Here is a 13,042-nt window from a genome sequence, read left to right on the forward strand (position 1 = left end):
AAAGCACAAGTTCCTATTTTCGAAAGTTTATTCCTCCCATTCAATAAAGGAGTCACATTTGTCTGTTTAGAATTGGCATCTTGAATAAACTTGAGCACTATATTACAGTATTACAGTTACGCTCTTCACTTATTCAACAATATTTGAAGACGAATGCACCAAGGACCTGCTCAACGACGACTTGTTTCGTATGAAATGAACCTGGCATGACTCAGCATTCCGTATGAGGGTCAGCGTTACAGATATAATATTACTACGCTATAGCTTCTCGAATTCGGATTCAGAACGTAGAATATGCCTCGGGTAACCACTGAAGTATCTGCAGCAAGGCCTTTCCTGTTGTACTGAGACTTATTTAGTACCAGTATTGAACAAATATTCCTGCATATGTAAAACACTTACATCTTTATCAGTATGAAGTTAGTGCACGCGTTTATTATAAACAAGTGTTGACATATTACTTTTTAAAGTTATCTGTATCATTTGCTGTTTGCTTTTTAGTTTTTGACTTAAGGCGCAAGTGCGTCTTAGAGACTGTGCAAGCGTTTTTGTATTGCTGTGTTGTTTTTTATATTAATATTCAGATTTTTTACAATTAAGTGTTAAATACATGCGAATATAAAATTTACAATATAAGTGATTACTTTCATGTGTTAAAATTGTGGGGTCATATATATATATATATATATATATATATATATATATATATATATATATATATATATATATATATATATATATATATATATATATATATATATATATATATATATATATATATATATATATATATATATATATATATTATATATATATATGTATGTATGTATTTATGTATGTATGTATGTATGTATGTATGTATATATATATATATATATATATATATATATATATATATATATATATATATATATATATATATATATATATATATATATATATATATATATATATATATTCTTCTACTGCTAATACGCACGGGCCATCTATACTTGATGGAAACTCTTCCAGTATCTGGAGCAATTCTTCCAATCTTGAAAGTTGAAATCTTAAAGGGATGAAGGGATAAATAAAAATGCTATTATGCCGCTATAATTATTCTATCCCAAGCCGACAGCTGTTTTAGCCATTAACTCAGGGATTTGTTCAGGGCTTCACAAGATTTACAATGGAAATAAATTATAATATACAGGAGAGTTCAGCAAAAATTTGATCGAAAATAAAAAATCCAAAGTAGAACCACTTAATATCGATTTCACTTTACCTTGGGATTAACATTATGCCTAAGTGCATTATTAGTTGATAGGTACATCTACCCCGACCATGATTCGAAGTGGTTTTTTTTTTTTTATTTAGATACGGTGGCAGACTGTTGGCTTATACATTTGGCGATTCAAGAGAACTAGCCAAATTGATAAATCGTCAATCTATCCCTGTATCTAAACAAAAGGAACAGGCGCGAATCCTTGCCGAGGCAGATGCTGTTGTCAATTATAACTACTCTTGAATATAGGCTATTCCTATGGCACAGTGAATGCGGTATTAAGCGATATTTGTGCATTAATATTTATATTTATATATATATATATATATATATATATATATATATATATATATATATATATATATATATATATATATATATATATATATATATATATATTTATATATATATATATATATATAATTTATATATATATATATATATATACATTATATACACACAGGTACATACATACGTACATATATATGTATGTATATATATATATATATATATATATATATATATATATATATATATATATATATATATGTATATATATATATATATATATATATATATATATATATTACAAAAAAAATATAAGTTGTATATATCCACATCTAGAAATATTTGAAATGCGAGGATTTTCAGAGACAGGTATACAGTAGAGCGGTTGGCAGTTATAGTATAAGCAGATCGGTTCTGATCTTGGTGAAAGGATGAATAGTGACTGAATTTTATTGTTAAGAAATGAAATGAAACGGCCATCCACGTCCCCTTTCAGTCTAATTCTATATACCCTGGATATCTGTAAAGAACCAAATTGTTTTTATCGATATGAAAACTTTAAATATGGAGGTTTTTATATCTTTGCCAGACATATCCATCTGTATTATTAGTATAATAATTTGTGATTGATTTTATGAATGTTACAGTTAACAAAAAAGAGTAACTAATTTACACCGACGAAATGTCGTCTCGTTGATGAAAAGGTGTCCGAGCGACCTCCTCATGGAAATCCTCCCCAGTATTTGGGAACACGTAAGAGAGTGAAGGAAAACCGGGAGAAGGAATGCAAGAGGCCTTGAGAGACAGCAGCAGCAGCAGCAGCAGCAGAGCAGAGAGCTGGTTTGTGGGAACGCCCTCGCGGTGACCTCTTGAGAAAAAGCTGAAAAGAAGTGGTATTCGAGTGCCTTTCCCTCCGCCTCCACCCAACACCCCTCCTACCTCCACTGCCGTGCTCTCCTGCCGTCCGTCCGTCCCTCCTCATCTTCCTCCAGTCCTGAAGCTGCTCCTTCCATTATCCTTCTGGTCTCGTCCTCTTCCGTCGACTCGATTACCTCCTCCTGACTCGTCTCGTTTCTGTGTCCCTGAGTCTGTCTAAGTTGACTGACTCTGCCAAAGGAAGAGAAGAGACCTTAACCTGAATACTACAACTCAACGCTTATTGGCGCTCAAAAAATATAAAAGTGCTGCACGTCCCGAGGCAGAGCTTCTAGGCAGTCATGCCCCCTGGCAACGTTGCCAACGCCGTCCGAAAGATAGGTAGGCATAAGGCCGATTTTTGTACCTCAAAAGCTGATTGGCACATCTTGGTTGGTCAAGTGTTCTCGCTTCATTTTCCCTCTTTTCTTTGTTCCTGTTCTTCTCCCTCTCATTCTTCCTGTGCCCCTGTTACTTGATGTCCGTTCTACCTCGAACCTGCCCTCTCTCTCTCTCTCTCTCTCTCTCTCTCTCTCTCTCTCTCTCTCTCTCTCTGTGTATAGGAAGTTTTTTTAAATCTCGAAAGTCTTATGAGTAATCATTTCCATTTACGTTCCGACAAGAGATTGTTATTTATTTGGCACTAAGTTAAAGAATTAAAGCTAACTAATTGGCCAATCATTAACTTCTGCATACCGAGAAGGTAAATGAGATGATAAACATTGGAATTTTAATGATTCAGCTAAACATAGATATATGCATATATAGATAATATGCATATATTTTTATCAATGATTTGCTAAATGAAATAGCTTCCAGGAATTAACGTTCCTTAAGCCAAACACCAAAGAAGCATGCTCAGCTTTTAGCTGTATGTCACTGCATTTCTCACTTAAGATTTCGACTCTTATGCACCCAATAAAGCTAAATGTTAAATGCGCAGACAAAGGGAGTAAGTAGGCGTGGGCGGGAAAAGGGAGATGTAGGCGGGCCAGGGGTTTGCTCCAGAAGGGGACTTCAAAAGTTCTTGAGTAAATGGGCGGCTGGTTTAATAAGGACCGTTGCTTGGTCAGCCTGCTCCCTCTCTCTTTCTCTCTCTCTCTCTCACTCTCTCCCTCTATGCGTTTTCCTCACTTTCCTCTTTGTCCTCCTCCGGTCTCTATTTTAAAATTTTGCTTTATGAATCCACTGCTTTATTTGTTATGGCTTTGTTGTTTGACTGTGCAGCGTGTGGTGCCAGATAATGATTAAAATTTTTTTTTAATATCCTCGACTGTGTTCGTGTTTTCTTGTGTGTATTGCCACCAGAGTCGTTGCTTGATGTGTTCTCTGTATTTTTTCCAGTTTATCATACAGCATTTTAGCATTTTGCGGGGTGCCCGTGAAACATGTGCGCACTTGCACATTGCCAAGTATGTGCGTGGGCACATGCTCCTTAAATTAAAGCACGCTTTTTCCTCCTCTCTGAACAGCACTGATGTCACAGACACAAGTTTATTTCTTGGAAGGTCCACTGATATACAGTACTCACATACATTCTCGCACGCACGCACACAGACAGACAAGCAAGTGATCATATTTTTTATTTTGATTTAAACCACTTACTTTTAAGCAGTGACTTTTAACAGTCGCATTTCCACTGAGCTGCGCAGCATAAGACTGATTTGCCTTACTGCAAAAAGGGAATGAGCGCCTTAATGCTATTTAATAATGTATGGAGAATTTTTGCATTTTGCAGCAAATTTTGATCCATTTCTATCAGAAGTTATATGACTGCAACAATGACTGGAGAGGAAATTGTTCGAAACTAAAAAAAAAAAAAAAAACCTGTAGGATCGATAATTGAGATACAGTGACATTTTTTGTTGGGGGTGTTACCTCTCATCTGCAAGAATTACATGTCCACTTCTCAACTTTCTGTTTTTCGTCTCCATGCATAAAGCATTGCCATGCAGTATTAATCATTTGCGGTTAAATTAGAAACGTCCTTACTTCAACTAGATCTTCAATTGAATTTTATATTACATTCTTTGTGCTTTTTATGCTAGTGCTCACGCGTGTGCGCGCTAGCGTAAGATTTGAGCGGTCATTTCAAGACCGTAGTCAGAGTTGGTAATCGGAACAGTACATGGTACAAAAGAGACAATCAACATGAGAGTTTATAATATATACATATATGTATATTTATTTTTTATATAAATATAAAACATTTATATATATGATAAATGTATATATACATATATTTATATATATGTATGTATACATATACATACATATATGTAATTATGTATATATAGTATATATATGTGTGTGTGTATTCATATGTATTTATATTTATATGCATTAATCAGATATGATTGCCCAATGTTTTTTAAATTAACAAAAATAATATTATGTCTATAAATGTTGATTGGATTTTGTTTACTACGGCATGAATAATTGGTCAGCAACTTTTTGTAAACAACATGGTCGTTTTCTGACAACAATTGCCGATACAGGGGTTTGAATTAAATATTGTTAATTTTGTTTTCTAATTAAATAAATTAAGATACCCAGCATCATATTAAGAATATATGATGGTTATGAATATTCTGTTGAATGATCAACAATAAGTGTTCAGTAAAAGCCAGCGTTATATATATATATATATATATATATATATATATATATATATATATATATATATATATATATATATATATATTTATATATGTGTGTGTATTCCCTTGCATATTCAATTTAAGTGTTTTCATATTGTTCAGGTTTGATTAATTATTTTGTGAGTGATGCAAATCCTGAGATGCATCGAAGTTAGTAACAGGTCAACTCCTATTTTGGGTATATTTGTTGGCCCGCATGCGACAGAGACCATTAAAGCGATCGTTCAATTGAGATTCTCGACAAATTGGCAGCGTGTCAGCTGTAGAAAAAACTGCTATGCAATAAGTGTGTGAAGTAGTTTTTCAAAACCAGAGTTAGCTTTTATTTGTGGTTTTTCTGTCATCGTTTGCTAGACCGCATAGTAAATCTGGATCCTCCCATTGATATATAAATTTCTCATGATGGATCAGTTAAGCTTAACTCTGACAACATTATAGAAGAGAGGACTGAATATCATTTGGTTATTCGATAAGTTATGGATATTTTCGAACCAGCCTAAACAGGAACGTTCAGATACCGCAGTCATCAGCCAAAGTTGAGGATTCTACACGCCAACGGGTCCCTTTTCCCAAAAGCTTTTCATCCCGTCTTTTCCAAAACCTAACCACTTTTTGCCAGTCACGAGGCCCTACGGTAAATTCTCGAAACATAAAAACCACGTTGCTTCCTGGGTAAGCCTCCTTTCGAACAGTTAAACAAACAAACTAAACCAAAAGCATACTTTCCTTGTGGGATTCCAGATCCTGTGATCTTATACACTAAAATTGATCAAACAAGCACAGGTTAAGTCGAGCTTAAGATCGACTTTAATGAAAAGATCTCGCAGCGTTCTTTTTAGCAGAAAGAGTAACCTGTATCATTTGCCACTCTCTAAAGGTCAACAAATTAGCAGCTTTTTTGCTGCATTTCATATCTCTGTCATAAGACCAAAAGATTCGTTAAGAATATAGGATTACTTTACTCTCGGAACAGTCCTGTACCTTAAAGTCATGTTTTCTTTTTATTTGCATCTAATATGCACAGGGTCCTCGTGACCCAAATCTAACTCTACACCCCATGTTGAATAACATCTGACTGTAAATTCTAATGCGTCTTTAACCAGTGGGTAGTGGCTTGTATCATACACCGGCAACTGAAAGCTCTACTACGTGCCTGGAATACTTCACAAATTCTTGATTCCCAACATTCTGCACGTATACCAGACTCTCATGGTAGCATTGGGCGGCTTTCTAAAGTGCAGCCGCAGCAAATTTCCCTTCATACGCAAGGCCTCTGCTGTATATTCAAGTCCTTACACCCAGCAATTAATCCCCATTTCATAAGATTTACTAACATGGAAGTCGCGTCCATCACCAGTGTGAAGACCTACACTTCGGTAACAGGCCCCATTCCCTGCAGAATCAGACGACAGCCCACACCCGGTTGCGAGGCACAATATCATATCCCCTCAGCGATCCAGCCCGTTCCCCCTTGGCTTCCCCTAACACCAAAACCTCCCCCTACCCTCTATCCCGGGGCAGCTGCCTTTGTACGGCCAGACCGGTCCCCACGACGATATTCTAATGCTGTTTTTGAATTGCTGAGTGAGCTAACCTGCTCGCGGGATTTGTAGTTGGTGTGTTAACATCCCTACCCTACGAGATAATTACCATACCGTCGCAATCTATATCCATTTCCCCGTAGTTAATTTGAAAGGTCGCATTCTCCAATCTGTTCTCATTCATTTTTTCTCGTAATTACTTGCATTATTGGAATTTTATGTTTCCGGGTAATTAGAATTTTAGGTTTTCGAACCATTACTACTTTTTGTTTGTGTGTTTTTTTTACCATCCGTTCCCGGATAATTGGAATTTTCTTTTTTCAAGTTATTAGTGTTTTTTATCATTTTAGGGTCTGGGGTGATAAGAATATTAAGCGGTCCGTGCAATTTTGTTTTTTTAATCCAAAATTGTGTTTGTTTCTCTGAACAATTTCTATCGGTAATTCATATTCTATCAAGTTTACCTTTTTGTGCTACAGATATTCATACACACATTATATATGTATGTATATATATATATATATATATATATATATATATATATATATATATATATATATATATATATATATATATATATATATATATATTATATATATATATATATATATATATATATATATATATATATATATATATATATATATATATATATATAATATTCTTGCCTACCAGTAGAGGAAGTTGAGAATCTTAGGCGAGAACGGACGGATAAGCATACTTCGTTAAAAGCTCATTTTGCTTTTGTTAACCTAACAGTTGACTATGTACCTGGAATTAGTCGAATGTAGTGGGGTCACATTATGTGATGGAAAAGTGATTGGGGCGTACCATCTTATCCCAAAAGACTGTAATGGGGAAAAACATTTTTGGTGATTTTGTATATATATATATATATATATATATATATATATATATATATATATATATATATATATATATATATATATAGTTTAAAATGTATTTTCATTTTTGTCAAGTAGGGTGTTTATACATTAACCCTTGCACTTTCCTTTGTTTTCGTTTTAATATAATATTTTAGCATTATTGTTATAAGCTTCCTTGACTTTCATTTGCGTCCATAAATAATTGGTAAGAAACTAATAAAAAGATGAAAATTTTTTTAGTTAAATTGTGAGCCTCTTATGCAGTCGACAAGAACTTAGATGAGATTTAGTGGTATTTTTTTTATTTTCGTCATAGAATCGGATTCTTTTTTTTTTTTTTTTTTTTTTTTTTTTTTTTTTTTTTTTACTTATTGAGTTTTTTATTTATATGTTACTATAGCTATTTATGCAGAACTTTCCAAAGACTTATATGTTCTTTTTAGTTTAACAGGTCAGCCTTTTGGAAAGATATCGTAAACCAAAGTGCAGCTTACTATAGTGAGCGGTGGAACCCATAGTGAAGGCATGCTTTGTATAAAAAGATTCGAATGATCGAAAAATTAATGTTTTTCGAATTCTTTTGTTATACAACATCTTTGACCATTAATGTTGCTACGACAGATAAGTCTTTGCCTTGTCCTCAATTTCCCTAGTTTTGATTCTGGTCGTTGGGGCGAAACACCTCTGTGCTTTCGCTGCCTTTCTTTTTTCTCAACACAGGGAACTAGACAGCATTCCTTTTTTCTATCAAGAAGTCTTTCAGATTGCGGGGTGCGAATTGAGTAGCTGGCTGAGAAGTGGTCGCTGAATAGCATTCGAAATATTCAAAATGTGGAATATTCCGAATGCTGTTAAGCCAATTTTATCATACTTCCATCTTAGCTTCTAGACATTTAGAACAAGTGAAAATATTGCAAATAAATCTTCAGGAGATCCCACCATTACCTGAGCAAAAGCGCTGGTTTCGAAACATGATCTACTTCATATGATCACGACGCTAATGAATGGTCATGAACATCTATAGCGTAATCATTCATTCTTACAGAAATTACATGTTTGTATCTAGAGTATCCTCGAAACATTCTGCTGCTTTAGTCCTAAAATAAAAATTAGAAATATGTTGTCGTTTACCGAAAACTAAAATTATCAGTTTCTATTTTTTTTTTTTTCGTGTTTTTTTGAAAATGCAACTCTACGCAGAGCCCTGGTTGGAACTCTGGAGTCAATTACGTTATCAAGTAATTTGCTCTTCCGTTTATTTCTCTTATATTCATGCGCCGAATATTCACCAGAAAGTTCAGGTTGATGTACCGTTTGTTTTTTCATAAGAAAAGAGACTTTTTAACTTCGTCCCATATCACATTTTCTCGACTGACGAAGTCGAGCCAGAATTTCGACTGCTTTGAGGCTTCACCCTCGCCTCAAATATTCTTCGCTCATCCCTTATTAACCAAGGACAGTTTTGGCAGGCGTGTAATTTTTAATTGAGGATTTGTTAAAAATAAGCCTCCAGGTTCTTTTTTTATTTATTTTTTTGTGTTTATTATTGCTCATGTCATGTATTTGTAATAGAATGTGAAACTAATCGTGTAATAACATATTGTTTTTGAAGTTTCTAATTCTTTTTAATTAAAAGAAAGTTACGTAAATCATACGGTTGATCATAGTAAATTACGCAAAGGAACCATATATATATATATATATATGTATGTATGTATGTGTATGTATGTATAACATATATATAAATAATGAACACTATATATATATATATATATATATATATATATATATATATATATATATATATATATATATATGTATTTACATATGTATATATATAAATATATATGTATATATAGAAATAATAATATACACATATATATGTATATAAAATATATATATATATAGATATATATATAAGATATATATATATAATATATATATATATATATATATATATATATATATATATATACAGTATATATATGTAGCGTGTAGTCTCAGCTTCCAGTATCAGGTACCTGAAATTTGATAATACCCACTGATTAAATAATTAGGCAAAGAAAAATAAGCGTAACGAGATCATCACTGCGTTGTGGAGGGCTTTTGAAAACCGACCAAAAAGCAAAAAATGATACGAGACGTGACAGCGGCTATTCTGTTCTGTTCCCCCTCGTGGAACCAACAAACCAAAATAAAAGAGAAAAATTCAAAACTGGAACGAATCCAAAGAACTCGGTGAAGAAGGATATTAGTCAATAGTAGTAGTAGTTGTGATTGTGATAATAGTCTTGGCGAAAGATTGTTCTGATGAGGCTTCTTGGAGTCATTCAGAGATGAATAAGCGACCTCATTCATTTCTGTAGTGGATGAATAGAGCGTCCAGTGTGTATTTGTCTTGTATTATTCTCTCTCTTTCTCTTTCTCTTTTGCAGGTCTAAGAAGCCAAAGCTAATGGATCTCTTATGACACAGGGACAGTGCCCATCTTAAGTGTGCCCCACCATCAGAGAGCCATACAAGCACCGATCTCATTATATCACATTGTTGTTGTCACACTTATTATTATTATTATTATTATTATTATTTCATTATCGCCTCACATACCATTCGGTCTTCGTCGCCATTCGGGAAATCAGCAACCATGTGGGTGACCCAATGACTCGCCCCCTCCTAAAGGTTACTGGCTGACTCGTCTTTGGGCGGGCGTTCGTTTTTTTTTATTTTTTATTTTTCTTTGTTTTTCATTCCCCATTATCTCCCCCCCACCCAGAGCCCCAAAGGAGAAAACCCCCTCCCCCTTTATAAAAAAGAAAGAGTGGATAAAAGAAGAATCCCTCTTGAAAGATGACGGGACCGTTGCTCAAGAAAGTTTGAAGGCAGTCGAGTGTGAGCCAGAGTTTTGTTTACAGTTTTTGTTGTCGTTGTCGTTTGTTGTTCTTTTGCTCAACGGCAATATGACAGGAATGACGAGGAGGTTGGAAGCGACAAGAGAACGACTAGCGATCGGGAAGGACTCGCTCGTTCGTCGCTAGTCGCTAAAGGCTTCAAAGAGCCAATAGTGAGAAAGAAAGAGAGAGAGAGAGAAAGAGAGACCGATTGTACGTGAAGATAAATATAACTTGAGAAAAGAAAAAGGTAAAGGAGAGGAAAATAGTCCCCGAGTTTTCCGATAAAAAAAAAAAACAGAAAGAGATCATTAACCCCTTTAAGAACACTTTATTTTTAGGTTCAACCTTCTCATTAGCCATCCATTGACAGTCCAGACATCACAAACACCTCATAAGCACAAGACAAGCACAAGACGCCCACTCATCACCCACTCCCCGCTTTCTGGCAACAAGAGCATCGTGTGATCATCATCCGTCATTTGGCATACTTTCGTTTATCATAATCGCCACCTCCCGCCCTCACACTCTCTCTGTAAATATTCTCATCACGTCATTTGCGAGACATAATATCTAATCAAGTTAACCTTTCTCTTTTTGAAAGGTGTATTTCAGTTCTGAACCCTCATTGGAGAAATAGCAATTTTCAGCAACATCCATTGTTTAAGAATCTTGTTCATCTGTTTGAAATAATCCCTGAGAACCTTGTTTTGGAATCTTTCTTAAAAGTCTTGTGATCCTTTGGAATCGTGAATTAGAAGAATTTTTAGGTTTTTAAGGTTTATTATTATAATTACCATAATTATAGCAATTGTTATAGCATTTATTAGTGTCTTGTTCCCAATTTACTTTTTCTATTACAGCATTCAAATAATCTTGTTTTAGTACCAACTTTTCCATATTCAGTGAAAGAAAGAATTTTGCTGGAATGCCATCAGTTCCTGCTCTTATGATTACTTGATTCTCTTCCATCATGAAGTCGTGAATCTTGAAAAAGTATAGAGTAAGACTAAAGAAAATCTTGCTTGCAGACCCTCCTCCTCTTCTTTATTCCCTGATCAAAGTGTTTATTTAGTATTTTTATCTCTGAATTGCCCCCCTTTTTTAATACTCAAAGCATTATGAAAGCACCATTCTCACCAAAGCTCTCCAAAACGATTCACCAAAACTGCTATGCCCTGAGGCAGTTGATGCCTTAACAGAGCATCTGCTGCTCTCCATTGCAACAGTTTCTCCTCATTCGAGCCATCAAAGTCGCCTTCACCTCCACCTCCACCTCCACCTCCACCTCCACCATTTGAACCATAGACCCCCTCCCATACCGCCATACCCAAAAGCACCGCTCACCCGACGAAACCACTTTTTTCACCCTCTACTCCCCATCAAGCGGAAGCACCCTTCTACCCTCGTTGAAATATATTCCTTTCCTTTTGACCGCTCCCACTTTTTCATTTCCCAGTAAAACACACCGACACCCACTTTTACACATTGCCCGACTCCTTTCACTTTTCTTCCTCATACTTCATCTCGAGTTCCTTTTTTCGTATTTCCTTTTTCTTTTTTTCTCGCCCTTCCCCTCTGTCTTCACCAGTGTCTTGATAATTATTCCCTCCTGTCACGCATCACCCCTTTCAGTTCCCCGCCCCAACACCAACTCAACCGCCCAACCCCCAACCACCCACCTAAGTGTGTTTTGTAGTGCAAGTTGAAATAACAACTCAGGCTATATGAAAAAGGTATGCGTCGTCTTCCATCTTAGGGCCCCTTGCATGGAGTACCACACCACAAGGAAATCTTCATCCTGCTACGAGCTACACGTGATGTTTCGTAAGTAATTCAAAAGATCAAAGACTCTTACATGTTTCTACCACTCCACTCCCACTCCCACTCCCACTCCCACCCCTCAAAGACAGGATAAAACCCGTCAAAATTTTCCACAACAGACCTTGCTCCAGCTCCCACCCAAAATTTATTCTCACAAATACTATAATTGTGACACTGAACACTTCAAAGAATGATTCCCCACCCATGGTATAATAGCCCCCACACCCTTTCCACCACCTCATTTTCAGATCAGATCAAAACAAAACACTTATTTTCGCACAGGTGGACATATGCCATTTCAGTAGTTAACCTATTTTTTACCTTTTTTCAATAGTTAATAGGCTCTTTTATTCCTTCCCTTCTTAGTGATGATCTTGACATATTTTTACTAATATTTAACCCAGGATATTTTTGTATCATAGCATTTTTAATATGAATTTGATATGAATTTTTCTCCCTGGAATTTTTATTATCGATTTCGTTTGGAAAATGAAATGATGGTGATAACTTGGTGTGTGCATTCAGTAGTCATTGCCACCGGTATGAAACACATTCAGAGGTCTTAAATCATGACGCTGTTCGCTCGTAACCTTGAAAGAAGGTCATGGTTACGAGATGTGAAATGCGCTTGAACTTGGAGGATTTGCCCGCGGGCTGACCTCTCTGTGTTTCTGGACCTGGCTCCTTGAAATGAAATGCAATGCAAATGCTTCAGTATCCTTTCCGTTGTTGCTGTTGTATAAGTCGCCTCTTGTTATGCATCGTTCTAGCATTCG

The 13,042-nt window shown here is 35.3% G+C and overlaps 1 protein-coding gene across 12 annotated transcripts in view; it reads left to right on the forward strand.

Moving 5' to 3' along the window:
• The window catches only part of LOC136848840 (mechanosensory protein 2-like), a 704,506-nt gene that overhangs the window by 495,901 nt on the left and 195,563 nt on the right, over positions 1-13,042 (forward strand). For 2 of the 12 annotated variants that reach the window (XM_067121688.1, XM_067121697.1), the window contains exon 2: positions 2,200-2,809. The exons of 8 other annotated variants lie outside the window; for them this stretch is intronic. In XM_067121688.1, coding sequence (XP_066977789.1) covers positions 2,770-2,809 — 40 coding nt within the window. In that variant the 5' untranslated portion in view covers positions 2,200-2,769. Of the gene's footprint in view, positions 1-2,199; positions 2,810-9,990; positions 12,270-13,042 lie in introns of all 12 variants that reach the window. 2 more of the 12 variants (XM_067121672.1, XM_067121683.1) reach the window with 2 other exon arrangements.

The sequence above is a fragment of the Macrobrachium rosenbergii genome, chromosome 2 (genome assembly GCF_040412425.1).
Source record: "Macrobrachium rosenbergii isolate ZJJX-2024 chromosome 2, ASM4041242v1, whole genome shotgun sequence".
Classification (NCBI taxonomy): Eukaryota; Metazoa; Arthropoda; class Malacostraca; order Decapoda; family Palaemonidae; genus Macrobrachium; species Macrobrachium rosenbergii.